Raw genomic sequence first — 26,911 nt, 5'->3', positions numbered from 1 at the left:
TGTACACATGGAAAGAATGAGTGAAGTACTAGTAAAAGTTGTGGAAGGCAGAGGTGGAAGAAGTGAACATGAGGGGTCGACCTAGAGCGAGATGGATGGGGTAAAAGGGGCTTTGGGAAAGAGGGGAAAGACTGTTCAGGAAGGTCGGAAAAGGACAGAAGATGGGATTTAATGGAGAATGGTTGTGTATGGATGATGTGATGCATGAGGAGGAGTGGGTGGGGGACGGGGGTGAGGGAGTATGTGAAAAACAAGTTGACACAGCCTGAAGGGATTTTTCCGTCTTCTCCTTTTCTGCATGAAGGGGAGGACACAGATTTAATGAACCAGCCTTGCTGTGGATGTGCTGTCTTGCAGCACTGCTTCTGACCCAGGACAGTGGACAAGATGCAGGGATGACCCGTCATCCAGGAGGTGCAAAGATAAGAGGGTATAGGGGAGCGAAGTACGTAGGGGATGGAATGGGTGGGAGTGGTTTCTATGCCCCCCCCCCTCTTTTTTTTTTCTACCTCCCTTGTAAGGGGGGAAAAGCCTTTGGTATATGTATGTATGTATGAGATTGGTCAACCCCACTTGCTGTGGACGGGGTTCCCTTCAGTGATTAAAATTGCTTTGTGATATGATATGGTTTAACGTCACACATTCCCCCCTATCGGGAGGCTAGGACGGTGCCCCTCACAGAGGGCTTTGTAGTGTGGAATTTAATGAACCATGCCCTTGGTTCAACTTTGCTGGTGGCAGGATTCGAACCATCCTCACCTCGACTTTCGCCGCAAGTAACGATGCCTTAACCCGCTCAGCCAGCGAGCTTCAAATTGCTTTGTATTATCTAGAATAAACAAAGCCAAAGGTCAGCTAAAGGGTTAACTGAGATGTCAATAATTCATGACTAAAGTTTTAAAATCTAGTGAAAAGGTTAAACAAATACATTCATATAAATTGAACATTTATGTAATTCATTTCCATTTCTATAAATTGGTCTTACAAAACATTTTACTTATAAATATACATAAGATGGTTCTGCTGGTGAAATGTCTGGTCGCTAATCCATTTGTCGCATAAATATCACTGGCTGGGATGTTTCTAAAAATTCATTTGAATATTCAATATAATCATAAGTACTTGTTCTATACATATAGTCTTTCTCATACAGTAAGGGAAAAAACACATGTGGGTACGGAAAAAGATGATGATATGGTTTAACATCACACACTCACTTCCCCCCCACCCCCTATCGGGGGGCTAGGATGGTGCCCCTCACAGAGGGCTTTTGTAGCATGGAATTTAACAAAGGAAAAATAGACCTTATGGTACTACTTTGCAAAGACCAAGACGGCAGACATACTAATCCTGAGTGCTTTCAGAAGCAACACATTTTGAAACTCTTATTCCCCTGCAGAAAGTATGAAAGAGCATACTTGATGACCCTTACAAAAATGACATTTTTGGGAATGTAGTTTCTTTGTGGATGGGAGGCACAAACTTGTGAAGTTCAGAAGTTCAGTCTTGCTCACTTTCTGAACCGTTTCACTCCTTTCTTCGTAAATTTGCCTCTACCTCTAACAGCGTCTTGGTTTATGGGCTGTTTCATTGTGTGGTGGAGAGCTGAATGCAGTGCCAAAGCATTCTTGCTATTGCCCAAGATATCTGTTAAATCTTCTTGGGTTAAAGTCATAAGTTCTACCAAATTCGTGACACGGTTCAGTACTGTGTACATGTTTTTGGTGTTGATACCTGGAAGCTTGGTGATGAAATCCTACAGGAGGGGAGAAAATAAATAAATAAATTTTTCTGATATACCACATTCATACAAGACAAAACACTGTGATATTTCAGTTACCAGGCAAATGGATAAACTCAAGTTAAATATATTAGTTGTCGGGCAGAAGATAGAGAAATTAGTAAAGTTGATAAAAGGCTACATCATACACACATACATGCCAAAGGGCCTTTTCCCCATTGAGAGAAGGTGGCCAAGTCAAAGTGTATACATCTCCACCTCCTTCCCATACATCTCAAACCCATTCACTGCCTCTCCTATCTTAGCACCTCAAGGATAAAGAGTCAACCTTGTCCCCTATCACATTGCTCAGGCCAAAAGCAAACATACTATCAATCTCCTTTTTACTCTCACTTGTTCCACAACCACACACAGTAAGACCCAGTTGCTATGGTTCTGACTGGAGTCCTCTTCCCATAATCTCCTCCTTTGCCTTGGCTACCCATGAGAAGAATATGGAGAGGGGAACTACATGTACAACACTAAGTATGCAATCAAATCAATACCTTAATTTGAGGGTTGAACTTCTCAATATCAGCATCAGGATTACTCTCGGCTGTAATGGCTTGGGCCTGCTCGACAGTTGGCTGTTCTTTATCAGTCTAAAACAAGAGAGTTGAAAAAATATTTCTTAAAGTACATTTCCATATATAAGTAGAGAAGAAAAGGTAAAAGGTGCAGATGGAGAGATGGTAATGGAAGAGATGGCAGTAAGAGGAAGATAGGCAGAGCATTTTAGGGAGTTGCTAAATGTGAAGGAGGATAGGGAGGGAAAGGTAGTTGCAGTGGGAGATGCTAGGAAAATGACAGTGATGAATGAGGACAATGGAGGAGAAATAAGGAAAGCTGAGGCGAAAGCAGTTATTAAAATGATGAAAGCAGGTAAGCCATCTAGGTTAGATGGGTGTCATGTGGAGTGTCTAAAAGAGGGAGATACAGTAATGGTGGACTGGCTGGTGAGGTTGTTTAATGTTTGTCTAAAAGAGGGTAAAGTGCCGGAGACATGACTTGAAACATAGTTCCTCCTCCCTCCTTCCCCTTCCCCCCACTGGCACCCAACATTTCATGGTTAATAAAGCCAACTCTATCTCTACCAGAGTTTGCCCTCAACCAGCCTAACATTTGATGGTCCAACATGGACATAGACCATTAGCCTAACAGGAATTCATTTCAACTCTGTAGAAGAGATCAAGGCCACTATGATGAGGGAGCTGAGGTACCTTAAAGAGGAGGACTTTGCCAAGTGCTTCCATGGGTGGCAAAAGTGAATACAGAAGTGTATTAACTTTGGGGAGAATCACTTTGAAGGGGACAATGAGTCATTTCTCTGTAGATTTTGCAATAAAACTTTTATAAGAAAAGTCTCATTTTTTTTGTCACATCCCATATTGATCTACAGTAAAATATTCATATAGAATAGTGAGTCCATGCATGCTCTGATAGTTGTCTGGAAGAAGTACTTAAACAACTGGTGATATTAATTATCCTGGTAACACTGACTTGCAAAAGACATCAGTCAATCCCTGTTAGTAAACAATGTTGCAACATGCAACTAGGTGATGCCTCAAAACCCTTGTGTATAGCTAACTATTGGTTAACCTGAACTTATAATTGAGATGGAGTTAGGATGCATGCAATCTGTGAATGTTGAACGGTGTAAGATGATCTGTTCAATATCTTGTAGAGTGTATAAATCTATGGTAAATTATGGTAATTTAATTCTTGTGTTTCTGGATTTGTCTTTAACTGTTTTAATATGGGTTGCCTGGCTTAAAACGGTTGTTTTGCAATCTAAGTGTGTAAATGTTTTCATATGGAAACTTGAGGTTGTGGGTAAGATCATAAACTAAAGGGGCACAGGTGCTCCAAATAGGAATCCCATACTGACTGTTTACTTGAGAAATAAATCAATTACTGGCAACCACCTGTGAGAAAAAAACAAATTTGTGAAAAGTTACATCAGACCTTTAAGAGTTGAAAAACTTCTGCTGTAGCATAAGGAGATGGGCACCACAACAATCGCAGTTTTGGAAAGTGAAGAGTAAGTAGTTGCAACTTAGCTGCTACGTCCTTTGATGAAGAAGAACCATCACTTGACAAAAAGAACCGACCCTGAAAAAAATATTTTCATGACATTCTTTGCTTGGATATCAATGAAAGGATAAATTCCTGAACTACTAGGTAGTGTACTTAAGTAAAATTTCATAGCTTCCTTTGTGATGAGGTATTCAACATACCTGTGCCCTGTGAAAGTTGTGTGCATGCTAAAACATCTCTAAAAATTATGGGTCAAAAAATCTAAAATCAAGTACATTGTTGCAACAATCAAATAACAAAAAAGTGTAGATAAGTAAAATTTGAAACAAGTTAAAAGTTTCATATTCCTTTCAACATATAGAGATGCAGTTCTTATTATTTCAAAACAAAAACTTGATCATATTCTTCATTACTCAAGGCAGAAATTCAGTCTTATAGAAGTCTTATCATAAAGCTAAAGCACCTACCTGTATGTCGTTGAAAAAATAAAATATTCCAAAAACATATTAGTTCAAACAATGTCCTCTTTTTAATCACAACTCCATGGTCTACCTATATACCAAAAGGCTTCTTCTCCCTCACAAGGGAGGTGACAAGTCAAGGCATCCACCTTCTTTCCACCCATTTGTTTCCCTTTTAAGAAATCTATTAGCTTCTTGTGGATGAATTGCCATCCCTGTCCCCTACCCACTACCTGAGCAATGCAGCAAGACACAGCACATCCACAGCAGGACCCAACAAGCTGGTTCATCCAACCCCCACCCCCACCCACTGCTTCATTTAATTGGCGACTCTCCCTCCTTGTCCCCTCATGAGAAAATACAGATGAGAAATCCCTTCAGGTCGCATCAGATTATCATCCATTTACAACCATCCACCACTCGCACCTATCTCCTGCCCTCTCCTTCTCCTGCTCAACAGACATTCCCCATCCTATCTATCTCATTTTCGATCTTCCCCTCAAGTGCAATCCATCCACCTCTGCCTTCCACTCTTTTTGCTAGTCATTCCTCATTTGTTCTTTCCATAGGCCCAAAACATCCCAGCACGCAGTACCCTTCACTGATCTTTTCAAAATTATCCTTTGTATCCATACAATTAATTATTTTATTTTTTATTTATTATTATTTATTGTTACTAACCTGCAGATGAAAAGGCTTATTCTGGTCAAACTCAATTAACAAAATGGGTTTTTTATAAAACCTCGTCATGGATTGTGCCTGGTTGTAGAGGCGACCAGAGTTCAAGGACCCAATCAGATCACTCAGGCTCTTCCTTTCAACACAAATATCTGGAGTCAGGATGTAATCCCCAACCTGTAACAATCAATTCTTTGTATCAGAGAAGTTTAAAGGAAGAATAACATTTAAATACATATTCATAGTCCATTTAGAAAGTCACTGTTTCATAAATGACAGCTAGCATGGATTCAGAAGGAGACATTCTTGCATGACTAACCTACTTGAATTCTACATGATCATCTCAAATTATGACAAAAGAAACAACATGGATTTAATATATCTAGACTTTGCAAAGGCTTTTCATACCGTCCCACACAAAAGACTACTTGCTAAATTAGTGTCATATAGAATAACTGGTAGCCTATTAACCTGGATTAGTAACTGGTTAAACAATCGTAGACAAAGAGTTATTCTAAGTGGCAAAGCTTCTAGATGGAAAAATTTTGAGAGTGGAGTTTGGTAATTAGCTCTGCACTTTTATTTGTAACCATGCTAGCAATGAAACCTAATGCTCTGTTAGCTGGATTTAAGGTCAGGACTCGCTAGAACTCCCAAGTCTCTCTCAAACTCGGTTTTCTCCAAAAACATGTTATCTAAGCTATATCTGTTTTCAGGGTTATGTAGCCCTGTGTTTAACACACTGCACTTTGAGATATTGAAGTCCATTTGCCATTTAACTGACCCTGTGAACAACTTAAGGTCATCCTGCAGAATCTTGGCATCACATTTTAGTGTCATCCACAAACTTACTGACATCACTATTAATCCCATTGTCCAAGTCATTTATGTACATAATGAACAATAAGGGACCCAAAACAGAGCCCTGGGGAACTCCACTAGAAACACTCCCCCAATTGGATTTTACACCATTTATGGTGACCTGCTGTTTTCTGCCGCTGATCCAAGCTCTAATCCATTCTAAAAGTTTTCCTCCTATGCCATGGGCTATGATTTTATTTAGTAGTCTCTGGTGGGGTACCTTGTCAAATGCTTTGCTAAAGTCAAGGTAAGTAACATCATAACTATCATTGTTATCTAATGCCTTTTATACTTTAGTGTGAAAAGATAGATGATTAGTCACACATGACTTAACCTTGGAGAAACCATGCTGTGAGTCACGAATCAAATTATATCTCTCAATGTGATCTCTGATTCTAACATCTATTATTGATTCAAGCATTTTACCTATAACTGATGTCAAACTGATTGACCTGTTGTTGCATATAGTCGATTAATCTCCCTTTTTGAAAATAGGAACAATGTAATGTTGCCTGCCCCCAAGCAATAGGCACAAAACCAGTGTCTAATGACTTATTAAATATTTCTATTACCTGGTTGCAGATTTCAAATTTACACTCTTTAAGCACTCTCAGGTCTTCTGTAAAAGAGATTAGGTGCAACAGATTGACCGATTGATTGATCAAATACTGCAACTATATATATATATATATTTATATATATATATATATATATTTTCTTGCAGGCAGACGAGGTTAAAAGCTATTAAGGATTCATTTTTTATTATCTTCTTGCGTATAGTCTCTATACGACGAATATTTGACTTATTATTTTCTGTAAGTCTGTTTAGGAGATCTCTTATATTGGCCGACGTTTCGGAACTCTCTTGTTCCGTCTTCCAGGGCGATTTGTTGTATCAAGTTTTCTGTGTAGGTTATATATGGGATGTACGGATCATGGACACTGTGTCGAGGAAAATTTGGATGCTCATTGGTGAATGTTAGCCAATGAGCGTGCGTTGTTTTCACTCGCACGCTCATTGGCTAACATTCACCAATGAGCATCCAAATTTTCCTCGACACAGTGTCCATGATCCGTACATCCCATATATAACCTACACAGAAAACTTGACACAACCAATCGCCCTGGAAGATGGAACAAGAGAGTTCCGAAACGTCGGCCAATATAAGAGATCTCCTAAACAGACTTACAGAAAATGATAAGTCAAATATTCGTCGTATAGAGACTATACACAAGAAGATAATAAAAAATGAATCCTCAATAGCTTTTAACCTCGTCTGCCTGCAAGAAAATATCCTACCTGGCTACACACAAAAAATATATATATATATATATATATATATATCAAGGAACATGAGGGCATGCATTATAAGGGGTTTTGTGTCCACTGTTTGGTGGTTTTATCTGATACAGTTTGAATCTGTAACCATACTTATTCTGTGTTGTTCCTGTTTCAATCCTGGATTGTGTCATGAACATGAATGTGTCAGTGTGGTTCTTACTAGATGTGGGAGACTTTTTCTCTTTGTAAAGAAAAATAATAATAATTGTTGCTTTGAGTTTCAGTAACTGGACACTTAAAACCCCACAGTTGGTGGCAATGGTTCTTGGTCCCTCCTGCAGTTCATTCAGGGAAAAGATATTGGACTGGTGTCTATGTCGTATTTGTGTAGGACTGTTTCTATGTCACTAGCTGAATTTAGTAGAAAGGAAGCATCTTCTGAAAAGGTGTAATAAATACAGTTGAAGCTGATAGAGAGAGATCTTGGGCCCAATCTAGAGAACAAGTATCAGCCCCTCAGGGCTGCATTTGCACTTCCTGATGGAGGTGATGGGGTTGATGGGTTTTGAAACTGGACGGCTCCACCATCTTGCAGGACAACCATAAGCAGGTACCCTTCATTGGTCCCACAAAGAGGAAAAGAAGAACCCATTACCTACATAGTAAGGTAGCTAAGCATAAGCCTTGTCAGAGCTCTGGGATTTGAGACTGTTTGCCCTTACTGATGTCATGCACTGACTCTTGGAGAGTTGAACCACCTTTGTTGTGTCATCTCCATACGTTCTAGTCTGCTCAGTCACCAGACTCCCCACATAAAAATACATATTTTGAAATAATCAACTCATCAAAAAAAAAAAAAAATTACCTCAATGGTGACAGGGTCTATGTCTATTCCTCTTTTGTGCAAAAGTGCTGGAAGTTCACTTCGAAATTCTCTCATATCCACAATGACTCTTTGCTCTTTTTGGGGCTCTTCTACCTGACCACCCTTCCTTGTAATCTGGTTCTGGGGAACAGTTTCACTTGGTTTTTTGGCATCTCGAATTAGATCTGGGTGATCATCTTGCTTCCCATCCAAATATTCAGGTACAATCATGTTCTGTAAGTCAATGAGAGACAATTATTCAGTTTACCAATTCCTATAGCGAGGGATAAAAATCCTACCACTGTGTTGCCAAGCACAGATAGTAAATAAATGAAGTGGAAGGGGAGAACTGGGAATCCCCGCTCTCTTATCATTTTTCCCAGGGAAGTCCATGTAAAAGATGGTTAATTAACTGTTACCTCAAGTTTCACAAAGTGGAAATTATGCTGCTCCACAGGAGTGACAACAGTCCTCAGGCCCTCCCACAACAGACCTCTCCGGGAAGAAACTTTGGACTGTTGTCTGTGTTGTATCAGTGTGGAACTATTTCCATGTGAGAGGTTGAAAGTTGTAGGTTGAGGGGAGCAGCCACTGGTTGCCAGCTCCCCATGTGTGAAAAAGTGTTAGAAATACAGTTGAAGTTGATTGAGAGAGAGCCTGGTCCCAGTCTAGAGACAGAGTGTCAGCCCCTCAGGGCTGCACCTCCTGATGGAGGTGAGGGGGTTGACAGGTTTTGAAAATGGGCAGTTTTACTGCCCATTTTGCAGGACCATCGCACACAAGTTCCCGCCACTGGTCCCATAGAACATGGGCTAGAAGGAAGACTCCAACTAGAGCCCAGGTAACTGGGCCTCTGAATATATGAAGATGTGGAACATGAAAAAGCAACAAGGAAGAGAATAGCAGTATGTTGAGACATTGTGACAAGTTGAAAAAGGTGGAAAAAGAGAGTCACAGGTATCGTTCTGAGTTTATTCCTGACCGGTTTTGCTTGTAGCTTCTTCAGAGGAATGTTACTCTGAGAATAAAGCTGGCAGTATACATAGTTATAGAACAAAATCTCACTCAATAATTCATTGTAAACGTGGAGTCAACCAACTATGAATACTGCCAGCTTTATTCTCAGAGTAACATTCCTCTGAAGAAGCTACAAGCGAAACCGGCCAGGAATAAACTCGGAATGAGGCCCGTGACTCTCTTTTTCCACCTTTTTCAGAATAGCAGTATGTTCGATAGAAGAAAGACATATTAGAAATGAGTGAAATTAAACTAGAAGGTAAAAGTAAGCTTCAGTGTGGGACTGTAAAAACTGAGGTGCAAGGGCATTGCAACATTTATGGGAAGGTAGGATGGTGGAGATTTCTTCAGCATACAATATTAATGATGATACTCCCTGATTTTTATTAAAAAATATTGTACAGTGAGTCCTTATATGGTAATTCTTTATCCGGTAAATTCACAGTTATGGTATTTGGTAATTACTACCCTTGATTCACAGATATGGTACCCACTAGTTATTTTGAAAAAGCAGGGAGAAGGTATGTCTGTCATATCCTATTATTACATGTTATAAAATGGGTTTGGTATACAGTAGTTTCAATTTGCAGTAAGGTTTTCAGGAATGCATATGTAACGTATAACTAAGATTTACTATACTGAAAATTGCAAATTTTGACACAAGTAGCCACAATGTGGCCCTGATTTCCACAAAAGATGAAGGGTTAAAACTTGTTAACAAACAAACTTGTTTACTCACAGCTTTTTCCTTGATGAGATATTCAAAAGCATCTTTCTCCCTTTTAATGTTGGTCAAATAAACTTGCTCTTCGACTGTACCTTTGTACACCAGAAAATACACTTTCACCTGCTCTTCAGCCTGCCTGGCTTGCCATGACTAAAGAAAGACAAGAAAAAACAGGACTCACAAAATAAATTCATCTATTTGTAATATAGTCATAATCAATCCTTAGCTTACAAGGACGCCAACATCGACATCCTGAGGCATGAGTTGTTACATGAGGACACTGGCACTGGCATCCTGATTACATTTATTTTGTAGTTGTAGCTGAGTGATCCCACATTCTGTGAATAGGCTTGATCACATTTTCTGTGGGTATCCACATGCAGGATGAAAAAGAATGAGAGGAAAATATTACAGCTGTAACTTTATATCTTATAGAGCACACATTGTGATGCATCATCGAATCATCGTACATCAGGCAGCCTATCACATGCACATGAATATTTGACTCATACTGGAAAGGTTAAAAATACAACTACAGCTAAGTCACCTAATGCACAGTTAACTGGTTCTGAGCTACAGATGTGGCACAGAAAACAGTGCCATACAAATAACCAATGAGAAAAATACAATTTGGTCATAGACTTTAGCCCAAAGTTATACTGTCACCCCACCTGCCTATCTGTCAGTTCAACTGTACAATGCATCTTCATCCATAACTTCATCTAACACAACATCAAAAGTATCAGAGCAGCTGTTCACCATGTCACATTTTTCTTCTATATCTTCAGAACATCTCTGGAATTTGACACATAATGTTCACAGAAGAAGGTGGGTTATGAGAAGCATATGCCAGGAGGCACACTGCTATGCCCAAAAACCATTACCTTTACTCTATGCAATCAATACCCCATATGGATTAAGATTAATTAAATATGTTCGCTTTGACTTGACTTCAAGTAAAACAAAACATAAAATGGGGGAGGAGTATGACAGAAATTTTTTAAAGTAATAAAAATATGTTTTGGAAGGAAGTTAAGTGAGGATGGGGAGGCGAGTCAGGTAAAGAAGAAAAGGTAAAAGGTACAGATGGACAGATGTTAAAAGAAGTGGAGGTGGTATGGGGAAGATGGATGGAGTATTTTAGAAAGCTGTTTCATGTGTAAGAGGATAAAGAGGGAATGATGGTGGCAATGGCAAGTGCTAAAAATATTATGGCAATGGGAGAGGAAACTGAGAAGAGATATAAAAAAAGATGAGGTAAAAACATTTTTGAAAATATCAAGAGCAGGTAAGGCACCCGAGTTGGATGGGTGTCATGCAGGGTGTCTCAAAAAGGGAGGCAGAGTAATAGGGAACTGGCTAGTAAGGTTGTTTAATGTATGCCTAAGGGTGGGGAGACTACCAAAGGACTGGAGGAGAGCCTGTATAGATCTGCTTTCCAAAGAAAAGTGGGAAAATGTGACTGCAGTAGTTTTAGAGGGATCAGTTTGTTGAGTGTAGTTGGGAAAGCTTATGGGAGGGTTTTAATTGTGAGGTTTAGGAGAGGAACAGAAGGAGTAATTGGTGAGAAGCAGTTTGGATTTAGGAAAGGTAGAGGGTGTGTGGATTTGATTTTTGTGGTAAGGCAGATTTGTGAGAAGGCTTTGGCAATAGGAAAGGATGTTTTTTGGGCCTGTATGGATTTGGGGGAGGCTTATGACAGGTAGACAGGAAGGCACTGTGGGAGGTATTGCAGATATATGGGATTGGGGGAAAACTGTTAAAGGCAATTGAGTTTTCACAAGAGCAGTAGAACCTGTGTTACAATTAGAAATGGAGAAAATGTCACAGCTGTTCAATGTGTACATGGGTGGGGTGATACAGGAAGTAAATGCAAGGGTAATGGGCAGGGGACGGGAGTTGGTTAAAGAAAATGGAGAGAAGTGGAAAGTGAGCCAGTTGTTGTTTGTGGATGACACTGCACTTGTGGTAGGTTCAGAGGGGTGATTAAGACAGTGACAGAATTTGGGAAGATATGAGATAGGAGAAAATTAAAGGTAAATGTGGGTAAAAGTAACGTGATGGGATGTACAAAGGAGAATGGTAGCAACTTGGAAGTAAGACTTAAAAGAGAGGTAGGAGGAAATGAATAGTTTTAAGAAATTGGAGTTGCATATAGCAGGAAATGGAGGAGCAGGGTTGGAGGTAAATTATAGATTGAGAGAAGCAAATGTCTTGGGGAGTTAGAAAAGTGTCATGAGAAATAGACATCTGGGAATGGATACAGAGAGAAGATCATATGAAGGGGTAATTGTGCTGACAACACTGTATGGGGCAGACTTGGAGTCTGAGAAAAGTAGAAAGAAGTTTAAATGTGTTTGAGATGAAGTGTTTGAGAAGTATGATGGTTTACAAGGTTGGATAGAGTGAGAAATGAGGTGAGGAGGAGAGCAGGGGTGGAAAAAAGAGATGGTAGATAGGGCTGATGAAAGAGTATTGGGATGGTTTGGACACATGGAAAGAATGAGTGAAGAAAGATTAGCAAAAGAGATGTGAAAGGCAGAGGTGGATAGAATGAACTTCAGAGGACCACCAAGGATGAGATGGATGGATGGGATGAAAGGGGCTTTGAGCAAGAGGGGAATGACTGTTGAACAAGAAAGGAAGAAGGCAGGGAACAGGGGTGAGTGGAAAATGGCTGTGTATGGATGATACTTTGACACATCCCGAAGGGATTTCTCACTGTCTTCTTTATTTTCTGCATGAGGGAAAAGAGAGGGAGGGTCACCAATTAAGTGAAGCAGCCTTGTTGTGGATATACTCTGTCTTGCTGCATTGCTTCTGACCTGGACAGTGGGCAGGAGACCGAGATAACCCTTCATCCACAGAGAGCTAAGATGAGATGGAGGAAAGGGTGGTGGATGGGAGTGGAATAGGCGGGAGTGGGTGCATGTCTTTGACTTGGCTACCTTCCATATATACTTATTATATGAATGGTAGACTGATTACTAAAATTCCATATTCAAGTTAAATAATATTGTAATTATCTACTTACCTCAACTAGTCTGACAAAGCTGAGATCAAGATCATACATAATGATGTATTTGGGTTGCATTTCCTTGAGAATCTTATTGAGAGACAATGGGTCACTTGCATTCTGTGTAAAATGTAAAAATGCATAGAAATTATGAAGAGTTTAAACAATGTATGAATTTGTATGAAACTGGCAGCTGCCAACAAGTCCATCAAAATAAACACCAAGTGGGGACGGAGACTTTACTAGTGCAATGTTTCACTTCTTACAGCTTTATCAAGTATTTGATAAAGCTATAACAACCTAAATATTGTACTGATAAAGTCTCTGTCCTCACATGAGGTTTATTTTGATGGACAGTATGAATTATATATATATATATATATATATATATATATATAATACTTTTTTTCAGTAATGTGCTTATATCTTCAGCAGCAATAAGTAAAAACATTCCCCACCTTCAGTGGTTGCACAAGAATAAGAGGAGATAGGAATAAGTGTTCCATAAACTCCACTTCTTCTGTGTCTTCTTCTGTCTCATTCTTTCCAATAAAATCATATTTCTTTGCAATTTGTGTTAGAGTTGCATTTTCCTCTTCTTCATTTGTCTTCCCCTTTGCTTTCCCCTTTTTGTCTTTTCTTTCCTTGAGCACTGTTCCTTTCTGATTAGTCGTCTTTCCTGGTAAAGTTGATGGAGTTGGTATGCCAAATTTGACTGCAACAGTACTGTAGAACAGTCGTTGTAAAACGGGCTGGGCACCAAACATAAGAAACTGAAAAAAATATGGATTAAAAAGCTCACATGATATGACTGGTATACTTATTCTATATTTCAGTCTCTAACTTATACATTGACACACTCCCTCCTGTACATGAAAACTACACCTCTTTTCTTTTCCAGCAATACTGCAAGTTAATTAGTACACCCCTCTCATGGAACAGGTTATTGCCTTAACTGTACAGTGAACCCTTGATGTAATATACTAATAGTTGAAAGGTTAATCTGTTGTTGTTAATAGTAGGCTGCCTCCACTATTTTTCTTTTCTTTTTCAAAGGTCTAGAGAAAAAGAAAAGAAAAATAGTGGAGGCAGCCTACATTACTTCCCACCCCTGCATCAACCATAGGGAAGGGTTTATAAAATTAGCAGGAGCGGAAAGTACTCTGATTATCAAGGAGGTAAAAAGGACAATTGAGAACGGAGGGAGAAGTGACATGGTCAGAGTCACATGAAAAAGGGTAGAGGACGGATGATAGAGGGAGGGGAACTCAGCAAGGATGGGTTATATAAGCTGTTAATTTTCTGAAAATGTATGTACTTTGAGAATGTCCTGGTACGGACGAAACGTCAGTGAATAAAACTCCAACTGTTCTCTGTGTTTAACTCACCACCCTTCCACTCATTTGTCTTCCATATTTCAATATATATATATATATATATATATATATATATATATCTGCTGCTATGCCTGAAATGGCATAATATTAAGCCATCTAGATGATGCACTGCAACCTAATTGACCAAGTCTCAGTAAAGCTAACAAACTTTCTATAAGTACATTAAATCAATGCCACAAGGATGTGTGTAGGATGGGTGAAGAGTGCATGACATATGTCACAAAGAAATGGGAAACCTGAATACAGTGGTCCTGTGAGAGACACACTGAAAAGAATCATCTCTCCAACGCCTGTCCCCAAATCCCACCACCCCCTTTGTCTACACCTGGAGATGCAGCCCCAAGGGGTTGTTGGCATTTAGTATGAGCCCAAGATCAAGATCTTTATGTATCCACTTCAACTATCCTTCCTCCACTTTTTTACATAACGAAAGATCCAGATAAGTGTTAAGACAAAGCACCTTAAACATTTACAACAACCTACCCCAAAGCCCCACTACACTTCCATGGAAGAATGAATATACATACAAATCACAAAACAAACACTCTAATAGACTGGCAAATCCTATGCTTCACCAAAGTCTTCCAAAAATCAACCCATCAGAGAAACCACCCCAAGACAAGCAAGAACTGAACTGGCATGCTTATATTCAGTCCAAAACCCCACACTAAAACAGTATCAACACGGAATTAACCTGGTAAGACACTACACAAAAACACACGAGCACATTATACAACATGTTCTAACATTTACTCATTCTATGTAGCTACACAATTTTTTTTTCATTGAGTGGCCAGTGGCTTTTGCCAGCTTTCTGGGTTCTTCATGTCTCCTGTAATTAAGGACTGGAGAAACAGATGAATTGGTCTACAACACAACTCCAATAGGCAGTCCCCATTTAGGATAATGATTGCATAGTTTATGCAGTCAATATTATAGAGACTTTGGTGACACCCCTAAGGACCAAGTCACTCAGTATTTTTTTTTTCTATAATTGGAGACTAATTTCCTCAAAGAAGATTGTGGATCACTTTTAACCTCAACTATCCCTTGACTCTGCTACCTGCCTTGAATCTCTCCTTTACTACCTTTATGACTCCATCTCTTTGGTGTGACTGTTACTATGGATGGGAGTGCTGGTTATTACTGACACACTATTCCAACATGCAGTGCTATCATTATTACATATGGTATATTTAAAGCATATGATCACTCACTCCTGCTTCAGTCTTTATACATAGCTACATACCATGCAGATTTTCTTCTGACTAACAATAGATAATTCTATTTATCAGCAGGACAGATCCCAAACTGAAAGGGATATAGTAATCATGATATCCAGCACTCAGTACTTTATTTGAATAAAATAATGGTATTAGCAACAAGACAACCTACAAAATATACCCAAAGTCAAAAGATATAAAAACTCAACCTCTTTGAGCTGCTGAGCTGTCCTGTCATCCTGGGTGACAATAAGACATTTCTCTGTGTCCTTGCTCTCCACTGCTTCTTGACGAACCTCTGCTAATATCTCCGATAACGCCAGCCATTTGGGATTCTCTTCCAGCTTGCATTCTACAACAACACAAAGAAATCTAAGTACCTGTAGTATGTACATGGCAGTCTAGCACTGAAGCCCTGCTCCCTAAGGCAGCTTCAATAATAACCAATGTTTCCTGATTATGATAATAATAACTTGCCCTGAGTCTCACTACCTGGAAATTCACAGACCCCCACAGTAGTCAGCACTGCTCTTGAGCCCTGCCAAAGATCTCTAGGAAGAAAAACAGGACTACTCTTAACTTGTCTTTAGCAAAGCATTCGACAAGGTGCCCCACCAGAGACTACTAACTTAAAGCCCATGGCATAGGAGGAAAAGTGTTTGAATGGATTAGAGCATGGATTAATGACACAAAACAATGGGTCACCATAAATGGTGTAAAATACAAAATGTAGAAATTTGTGCACCTAACCATGTATAACCTTGCAAGACAATCTGGTTGGTCTGATCAGCTACTGCAACCAAACAAAGGTGCAAAGAGCTACATTAAGGACAGGATAATTCTGCCTGGTTATCAATATTTGTAATGTCCAGAGAGAAAGAACCTGTGATCTCCCTGAGGTTTTCTTGAGCTCCAGCAGACGACAACTATCATCATCTCCAAATTTTTGTTCAAATTTCTATGTGATTTGATCAGAAAAAAAAAACTGAGCACAATTTCCATCACCCTAATTTATGGCATTTAATCACTCTCATGATATCATCATGCAATTATGTGAACAAGGTAATATAAGAGTATAGCAGGGTCAAACAAACTATGATGCATGGAAAAATAATTTACAAGTAGTAAAATTTATCTTAATAAACAATGAGTCATGAATGTCCTAATACTTGAGTGTGTTGATGATAGATTCATTTGCCTGCCAAACAATGTTTTCAATGTTATTGTTTGAGACAGGTGACTAACATAATAAATGTTTATGAGATTTCCAAAACACTCTTTGGATATGTTGAGCTGTCCCTGTGATTTCACCTGAATACAGTCAGTGTAACATACCAGTAAATGGTTCCTTATTGGAAGACTGTGGGCCCTGTTTTTTAGTCGGACTAGCTTTGTTTTCTCCAAAGATTCTGAGCTTAGCATTAACAAAGAGGGTTTCAGCTGATGCCAGCAACATCCATCCACCACTCTGCATTGCCTTTTCTGTTGTTTGCAGTGAGCTCACAAGATTGTAGAAAGTTACACAGTCATACTGACACAAATATCTGAAAAATCAATACATACATATATCAAAAAAAAAAAAAAAAATCCTCCTTATAAGGGGTGGGGGTGGCCCAACCAGGGCATACATTCCAACACCCATTTATTGTCCCTTCTAGCTTAGCTCTTTGTAGATGATGGGTCACCCTTGTCCCCTGCCCACTAATTAGGTTAGAACAGTGATTCTTAACCTGGGGGTACGAAACCTTAATCCTGGAGGTACGAGACATGATAGCCAGTGCAATGGTACTGTTTATTTACCATGAGAAAACATAACATGCATTTATTGTATCCTACTAATTAACATTTCTAATTTGAAATAAAATAAGTACCTTTGTTCAGTAATGGAATATATCTAATTTCTCATCAAGGTTTGTATCACTAATCCTTTTCCATATGTTTGCATTGTATTTATATTGGATGGGGGTACAAGAATTTGTTTCAGAGATGTCAAGGGGTACTAAGGGCACTGAAAAAGGTTAAGAACAACTGGGTTAGAGGCAATTCAGCAAGACAGCACCTCTACAGCAGAGCCCACTAGCAGACAGTGGTATATCTATCTATATACCAAGGGCTTTTTCCCCCCTTACAAGGGAAGTAGCTACGTCAAAGGCATGTACCTACTCCCACCCATTCCACTCCCCTCCACTGCCCCTTCCTCCTTCTTATCTTAGCTCCTCATGGATGATGGGTCATCCCTGCATCTTGCCCACTGCCCTGGGTCAGAAGCAATGTAGCAGACACAGTACATCCAAAGCAAGGCCACTTCACTTAATCAGTGACCATTTTCTTTAACTATCTCCAATCCCCAAAACCAAGTAAAATCTAAATGTTGTTATGCTTACTCAAGAATGGTTCTCAAAACCTTGAGGTCTGCAATTAGTTGCTTGGTCCGTATAGAGAGCTGATGCCAGATAGGCTCTAACTGCAACTTCACCATCTTTTCAAAGGCTCTTGATATTGCATTCTCAGGACAAAATTCGTCTATGTCAATGGTGTTGTTTGAACGGCGGAGCTCTTGCACTGTGTTTGTAATGAGGTCAAGAACTGCCATCTGGATCTGCTTCATGCTATTGGTCATAGTCAAGTGAAGTTCTATCACCTCAGGCTGAAAAAATATTCATTATTATTCATATAATTGAAGAAAAAAGTACTTCCTGTAACACAAATTACATACAAAAGCTTCAGTGATGAATAAACTACCCAGTGATGAATAAACTACTAGCCTATTCATCTGAAAATAAAGCAAGCTCAGGTACAAATTTGCATTTTCTCTTTTGTAATGTTATTTTCACGAAAACCATGTTTAAAACAAATCTTGTCTCAAAAGTACTATTTGAGGGCCTTTTTGACAAAATTATTGTCTGCTAATCTGCATTCTAAAAGGCAGCATATAGTGCTACTTCTTGGTATTAGTTCTGATGACAATATGGATTCTGTATCAACCCAAACATCCTGTAGCAAAACAGAAGACGTTCAGCAATATTAAGAGTTTTTCATCGTCTTTTGAGAGTAGTCTCAACTCCCTAAATATCTCTGACAACAGGCAAGATGTGTGGATAAACAGCATAGCTATGGGCTATCAATTTGAACTGTTATACCTATGAAGAAGTTTTCATACTGGTGCATCTTTGTATTTACCTAGTTGTATCTTATGGGAAAGGGAGCAATGTTCGTGGTGTCCTGTCTCTGTATCTCGCAGTATCTAAATTGTTCTTAAATTCGTGTATAGTTTTACATGTTGTGGGCACTCAAAAAAAGCAAAGGTAGTATACATGACACATTCAATATATTTGCAGTGAGATCCTACACAAAATACTGTATGTTCACACTACATCTCCTAGATGCCACAAAAGCTTTGTAAACAATTATTTCTACAACATAATATAGATATTTTTTCATCTTCGCCCATGTGTGCCAGTAAATAAGTTAATTATGATGATTTTTTACTACTGGATAAAACTAATAATTTTTTACACAAGTTAGATACATTATTTTTGATTGCTTACATATTGGATAAAAATGAAAGCTTCACTTCAAGTATTGCTAAGAACATAACAATCCATTCCTTCAAATGACAAGTGTTTTTTTGCATTCATTCCTATACTGCACACACTTTCTTCTGCTTTCTTTTGTTTTACTTTCCCTTTGTTATATTTAAACACTTCAGCACAAGTCAAATTCTTGTGTGCAGCACCCTCACCTTCAATTTAACATCCAGTCTCTGGACCAGACTTAATACCTCTCTATCAACCATAGTTAACCACTTCAGTACAAGTCAAATTCTTGCATGCAGCACCCTCATTTTCAATTTAACATCCAGTCTCTGGACCAGACTTAAGACCTCTCTATCAACCATATTTAACCACTTCAGTACAAGTCAAATTCTTGCATGCAGCACCCTCATTTTCAATTTAACATCCAGTCTCTGGACCAGACTTAAGACCTCTCTATCAACCATGACAGTATTTCCTTTATCATATCCCATAAGGAGACCTTTTTTGGTATCATTCTGGCTACTATCTCAAGGTTTTATTCAATTAAGGAAAACACCTTTACAGAAAAAGTATTCATTTTATTTACATATGTGTCAAAATTTAGAAATATATTCTTACCTTCCTTGCACTGAGGCAGGTATTTATATCTGCATGGAAACGGGGCCACAGGTAAAGTTTTTTGACGAAAAGATTGCGCATCACTCGCTCCACTTTGCAAAAACCAACAGTAAAGGACATAGGGCTGCTTGACAGAGCTTTGATGAATCCTGTCTAGGAACAAAATTCCAATTTCATGTTCATTGCAAAAATCATTCTTCAATTATTTTAACCAGCCTATATCAAAAAGTTCAAAGAGTTACTTTTGCAAACAAATATTTCTAAGTCTAGCAGTAAACCAATTAATCTATTCCCACAGGTCTCTCTTGTAGGAGACTCACAGCTCCCAGGTAAACTGTAACAGCCACAAGATCACCTTACAACTCACTCAAGAAAGAGATACTGTATTGTTGCCTGGGTAAGAGAGGAAGAGTTTAAATGTGTTTGAGATTAAATGGCTGAAAAGTATGATAGGACTTACTAGGTTGGATAGAGTGAGAAACAAGGAGGTGAGGAGGAAAGCAGGGAGGAAAAGGAATTGGGAGATATGGTTGATGAAAGAGTATTGGGATGGTTTGGACACCTGGAAAGGACGAGTGAAGAAAGATTAGTGAAACAAGTGTGGAAGGCAGAGGTGGATGGAGTGAACAGGAGGGGGAGATCAAGGATGAGATGGATGGATGGGGTAAAAGGGGCATTGGGAAAGAGGGGAATGTCTGTTGAGGAAGGATGGGAGAAGACCGAAGATAGGGGTGAGTGAAGAATGGTTGTGTATGGATGATAGTGTGATGCATGGAAGGGAGTGGGTGGGGGATAGGGGGGTTAGGGAATGGTTATGTGTGAATGATATTTTGACGCAGCACAAAGGGATTTCTCCCCATCTTCTCTTTTTCTGCATGAGGGAACGAAAGGGAGGGGGTCACCAATTAAATGAAGTGGCCTTGCTGTGAATATGCTGTGTCTTGCTGCATTGTTTCTGACCCAGGGAAATGGGTGAGGTGCAGGGATGACCTGTCATCCAGGAGGAGCCAAGAAAAGGAGGAGGGAGGGAGGGAGGGAGGGAGGGAGGGGTGGTTATGAAATGGGTGGGAGTGGAATTATGCCTTTTGACTTTGACTACCTCCCTTGTAAGGGGGGAAAAAAACCTTGGTATATGTATGTATTTGTACAAAGGGCAGCAATCAAAATTGTCCCCAGCCTGGCAGATAAACCATATGAGGAAAGATCAAAAGCACTGGGTCAGCCAACTTTGAAAGATTGAAGAGAAAGAGGCAATATGATCAGTGAGCATAACTTACTTTGTTCTTCTGGCGAAAGAGGCGTAGAATAAAAGCATCCTGGCAGGACTCAATGACCCGATGTGCTCGCCACACAATGATACCTGTGAAGCAAATTAATTTATTTTTGTGTACAACCTTTAAACTGAAATAACTAAAGTATCTATGTTTTTCCAAATCATTTGCTGTTACCTGCAGGGCAAGGAGGCAAGGCATGGAAGAAGAAAATCCTAATCCCCCATCACATTCATATCTTTCACTCTTTCTGAATTTTAAATGTGCAAAAACTGCAACTTGTTTCTTCCCTTAAAATACTGCCACTTCATTTTCAGCACACCTCTCTCAAGCAACAGATTATAATTTTGGGCTACACATTCTTCTCTGGCTTACTGTCATTCATGCACATTTCTGCTTTCTCAACATCTTGATTGTGAGCTTTCATGGCTTCACTTACCCCATTCATCCACCTTTTCCTTGGTCTTCCCCTTGTTCTCACTCCCAGCATCATCAATTCATGATTTTTTTAAGGAAATTTATTTCCATCCATTCTCATGACCAAATCCTCAGATGTCCTATTCTACTCTTTTTCCCAATCCCATTTCTAGTCCTGTTCATTCATCTCTCTTATTGTTCTTAATTTTGTCATATTTCTTCTCCATGCACAGCCCTAAAAATCTCATTATTATTGTTTCTACATTTTTTTTTTCATTCATCACCCATATTTCACTTCCATACTTAACAGCTGGCACAACTACTACTCTGTACCTTCCTCTAAGGGAGTAAAGACATGTAACAGGAAGTGGAAGAGAATGGGAAAGATCATGGGATAAAGAAAGTTCTAAGCAGTTTAGACCAAGAGCTCTATGGTTTTATCACATGAAATGACCATGTGCAATGACCATTAGTCAGCAGTTAGTAAAGAAGCCAGGGAAAAAATTTAAGTACAACTTTGGTTCTAAAAAAATAAGGTGTTACACAGTGCATATGAATATGATGACTGAGCTGTATATAGTAGTAATCTAAACAGGTATATGCAAATAAAAATGCTAAAATAAGGAAGTACACCCAAAGAAAAAGAGGGATGTTGTGTATTAGTGGAAAGAGATTCAAGTAAACTGTATCAGCAACAGTGCTATGCCCAGGTGGAGAACACAGAAACTCAATAGTCTTGAATTGAAAATAAGTGAGTCTGATGAAAAGAAATATGGAATAAAAGTGATAGAATGAAAAAGACGTTTACAATAAGACTTCATTACAAAAAGGGCCAAGAACACAACAGTACTACTTCAGTATTGGGTGTGACTTCTGTGCACCCTGGAAGAGCATTATCAGTTTATGTCAGTTACTGTGACTGTCAACAATGAACACTAACCTGTGACAAGATCTACTGGGATTCTTTCAATGAGTAAATCCATAACCAGGATCCGAGATGTAACAAAGAGCACACCACCATCCATATATATATTTGACCTTAGAAAGGGAAAAATAATATATAAATTCACAAATTAATACACACATATTCCCTACACAAAATACAGAAAATATTACATACATAATACATACATACATACCAAAGGCTTTTTTCCCCCTTACATTGGGGGGGGGGGGGTAGCCAAAAAGAAAGAAGGCATAGAAACCACTCCCACTCATTCCATCCCCTACATACTCCACTCCCTCTACCCTCTTCCCTCCCTCTTATCTTGGCACCTCCTGGATGACGGGTCATCCCTGCATCTTGTCCACTGCCCTGGGTCAGAAGCAGTGTCGCAAGACACAGCACATCCACAGCAAGGCCGCTTCATTAATTCAGTGACCCCCCTCTCCATCCCCTCATGCAGAAAAGAAGATAGGCAGAAATCCCATCAGGCTGCATCAATTTATTTCTCATAAATGCTCCCTCACCCCCCATCCCCCATCCACTCCCCCTCATGCATCACAGCATCATCCATACAAAACCCTTTTCCATTCACCCCTATCTTCTGTCTTCTCCCACCTTCCTCAACAGACATTCCCCTCTTTCCCAATGCCCCTTTTACCCCATCCATCCATCTTAACTTAGGATGCCCCCTCATGTTCACTCCTTCCACACCTCTTTTACTAATCTTTCTTCATTCATTTTTTCCCTGTGTCCAAATCATTCTAATACTCTTTCATTAACCCTATCTCCCAACTCTTTTTCAAACCCCGTTCTCCTTCTCACCTCCTCATTTCTCATTCTATCTAGCCTAGTAACCCCTATCATACTTCTCAGGCATTTCATCCCAAACACATTCAAACTCCTTCTCTCTTCCTCTCTTATGTTCCATGTTTCTGCCCCATACAGTGCTGTCTGCACAATCACTCATTCATACAATCTCCTCTTAACATCCATTCCCAAATGTCTATTTCTCATTACTTTTTAATCCCCCAAGGCATTTACGCTCTTCTCTCAATCTATATTCTACCTCCACCCCCACTCCTCCCTTTCCTGCCACATTCGCACCAAAGTATCTGAAACTGTCCACTTCCTCCAGCCTCTCTCCCTTAATACTCACTCCCAGTCTGCTGCCAGCCTCTCCTTGTATATCTCATCACCTTACTTTTACCCACATGTGCCTTCAACTTCCTTCTTTCACACACCCCAAACTATATATATATATACATATATATATATATATATATATATATATATATGTTATATATGTATATATGTATGTATATACACACACGATATTGATCACTTTTCTAACTTACCTTTCTCCAACTGAATAGTCTGAAGTAAGTTTTTTGGGGATGGGTGAGACTTCATTTTCCTGCAGATGTTGTAGAAGATATTCCTCTTCTTTTGGACTTGTTCCAACCACAAGAACCAGATTTCCAGGATCATTGTAGGTTGTTATCAAACTAACCAAGAGACTCTCAAGTCCGAGCCCTCTGAAAAAGTCTCCATTTAGCCACTACAAAAAACACATACAGTATCTGAATAATTTATAAATAATTTAGAGTAACCTTAAAGACAACAATAATCTATCCATATACCAAGGGCCCTTTCCCCCTTAACCACTTCAGTACGGGTCAAAATCTCATGCACAACATTGGCTGCCATATGTACGATACACTACTCTCATTATGAAATATAAAGTCACTGCTGTATTACTCATTCTCTTTTACTCTGAGTAATAATAAACCCAGAAAATGTGATCAAACCAGTTCACAGAATCTGGGAGTAACTTGTGTACAACTACAAATATATATATATATATATATATATATATATATATATATATATATATATATATATATATATATATATATATATAATCAAGACAGCAATGCCAGCATCCTTGTGTACCCACAATTGCCTCATGACACCTACATAGGCATCATTGTCCTGAAGAAGTAAAGAAGGGAGGTGTCTAATTAAAAATGCATGTACCCACTCCCACCCATTCCATTCCCATCAATTACCCTTGTTTCCCTCTTGTCTTAGATCCTCGTGGATGAAAGATCATCCATAGCTGCCTACCACCCAGGTGGGCAGGATACAGGACATTGGTGATGAAATGTTATTTCATTGCTGATATTACTATTGTATTGTTGTTAATAATGCATACATACATATACCAAGGGTTTTCTCCCTTACAAGGGAGGTAGCCAAAGTCAAAATTCAAGAAATTAGTAAATCACAATAATAATACTAGCAATGAAGTGATAATAACTAAAGAAAAATAAGAAGACTGACTTATGTGAATTGAAACGTGTCATCCCTAATCCTATCCATTTCCAATAACACTTTTTTATTCTAGTTGCTGTCATGCTATCTTATTCGTTTTCAAGTGACACACTTTATTTTTTGTTTGTTGCCAGACTGTTTCATTCATCTCTATGATACATCCTCAGTAATAAAGACAATTATGACAAATTTCAATTCTACAACAAATGGTCATCCCTACAAAAACAGATAATCCTTGTGGGCAGGATATCGGGATGACCCATCATCCATGAGGAGCTAAGATGAGGGAGAGGAGCATGTGGTGGTTGGGAGTAGAATGGGTAAGAGTGAGATGAGTGGGAGTGGGTACATGCCTTTTGACTTGGCTACCACCTTGTAAGGCAGAAAAAGCCCTTGGTATATAAATAAACAACAAATGGAACCAAGTACTACAAGTCTTGCATTGCATCAGTTAATCAAAGTGCAACTCTACTAAAGTAAGGATCATATGGTATCATGTACAACTTACTCATTGTTGATAACAGTAAACCTTTATGTCCAACCATGTTTAAGTTACATCCCTGTAAATATGTGTGACCATGAGTTTAACCTTTCAAGGTCACTTAGGGTCAAAAGTATGCCAAGTGATAGTCAATATTTGATATCTTATAAGCCAATTTTGTGACAATGCAACACATAAGCCACTAAAGTTCTGTGTATTTTTCAGTGTTGTGATGTATGACATTATAACTGATAAATAAAATTAAAATCATTTGGCCTTATACTGAAATGAATTAAACAATTTGAGGATGTACAGCAAAAAAGTGATATTCACATCTTTAGTGATCTTGACCTTAACTTCTACCCCACCATTCTCAAAATTTCATATGGTCACATTAAGACCATTGCCCACTTTTCCTCAAACTTTTACATTAATTGATTCACCTATTTTGCCATAATGTTGCTTACAAATAAATACAAAAACTCAACCAAAAAAAGTATCTCCTACAGACCTCATCCAGACAAGGTAAGCATTCTATCTTAAATTATACTTTATATTTACATCCAGTGAGAGGAGCCTTAAATACTAACTTTGCAGCAATAAGAAGACCATCTTCATGAAGAAGATCTAGAAACATCTGATTCTCATACTCCAGCATCTTACTCAAATTTCCTTCTTGTCTTCATCTAAGGCCAAGCAACATTCCTATCATATCTGAAAAATAATATGTGATAAATATACATATATGTATACACACACACTAGGTAAATACAATTAGGTAAATACACAAAGGACTGGATAAGAGCTAATTTGGCACCATTACATAAGGGGGGAAGTAAAGAGAAATGTGAGTAACAAACTAGCATCCCTGACTACCATGAATCCAAAATTATGTGCGAGAATCGTAAAACGAAAATAAACATTTTGGTAGACAACCAAATATATTTTCAAAGTGAAGATCATGGATATCAAGCCTTGTGGTAATATGTGGCATGTCACTTCATAGTGGAGATCCCTCTGAAACTTGTTTACCTTTTAAGTACCCTGACATTTCAGTTCAGTACAGCTGAGGCCTTCACAAGCTATGGTAGGTTGCTTACCTCATTTCCAACTTCAATTGCCTCTCTCAAATCCCAAGTCTCTGCCTCATACAAATTTGTGACATATTACATATCTATCTGTCTGTGTGAAGATGTTCTAACTAAAATATGATAAGTTGAAATAAGACATCACTTAAAAGCAGTCCATATAATAAATGGAGCTGAAACGTCCAGAGCCGAAATGTCTGGAGGATTTTGAGGCAAGCTCTTAGATTGGATAATGGATTTCCTTAAGACAAGTATGTGAGAACTAACTAATGAAGATCAAGATGAAGATGTCAGGATGGAGGGCATGGTGGATAGTACAAGCTACACTCACGTGTCCGCGGACGATTCTTAAACGACTATCTCAAGACTATCAATACTGAGGTGGTCTTTGGTAGGAATATGATAAGTCTGAGTTTTAATTTTGTGGGGTACCATTCATCCAGACATAAAGATAGCCCGATATGCATACGGCCAAGTCCTGGAACCAAGATTCTCTTTGCCTTTTATTTGAGGAGTATGAATTCACAAGTTTTAAATACGTATAGTTCTGCTTAATATGCGCGATTCTAGAGGATAACATGCATGTATTTATATATCTTTAGTACTTTACCTCCCAAGAATTCAACTACCCATCAAAATTTGTTTATACCAAACAGACAACATGTTTACATTTGTAATAACATGGTCTTATACTTTAAAGAAACTGTCGCATGCAGCTCCGAACTAAGTATTCAATAGAATGGTTCAAAGAATCAAACACATTTCACAAAACATGAATTTATTTAAGAACATGACATCAAAAAAGAAATAAAAATTCAGAAAGAAGTGCCGAAACAGATGTCACGTCCATAATTTAGGTGAACACCTTGAGGTTGA

General features: G+C 38.8%; 1 protein-coding gene across 1 annotated transcript; it reads right to left on the bottom strand.

The window, feature by feature from the left end:
* Positions 1-941: 941 nt before the first annotated feature.
* mei-9 (DNA repair endonuclease XPF mei-9) lies at positions 942-26,711 on the bottom strand. Its single transcript, XM_076188355.1, has 17 exons — positions 26,646-26,711; positions 25,538-25,661; positions 23,488-23,667; positions 22,127-22,224; positions 20,776-20,858; positions 19,499-19,651; positions 17,729-17,991; positions 16,680-16,888; positions 15,554-15,696; positions 13,183-13,497; positions 12,743-12,844; positions 9,721-9,858; positions 7,965-8,198; positions 4,960-5,133; positions 3,746-3,892; positions 2,287-2,382; positions 942-1,756 (listed from the first exon to the last, which is right to left on the bottom strand). Exons 2-17 carry the CDS (start codon positions 25,603-25,605, stop codon positions 1,511-1,513), a joined length of 2,649 nt encoding a protein of 882 aa, XP_076044470.1. The 5' UTR covers positions 25,606-25,661; positions 26,646-26,711; the 3' UTR covers positions 942-1,510.
* Positions 26,712-26,911: the final 200 nt, after the last annotated feature.

The sequence above is a fragment of the Oratosquilla oratoria genome, chromosome 7 (genome assembly GCF_046742065.1).
Source record: "Oratosquilla oratoria isolate Oo_2021 chromosome 7, ASM4674206v1, whole genome shotgun sequence".
NCBI classification, from domain to species: Eukaryota; Metazoa; Arthropoda; class Malacostraca; order Stomatopoda; family Squillidae; genus Oratosquilla; species Oratosquilla oratoria.
The sequence above is the reverse complement of the archived record's forward strand: the minus strand, read 5'-3'. Positions and strand labels throughout refer to the sequence as shown.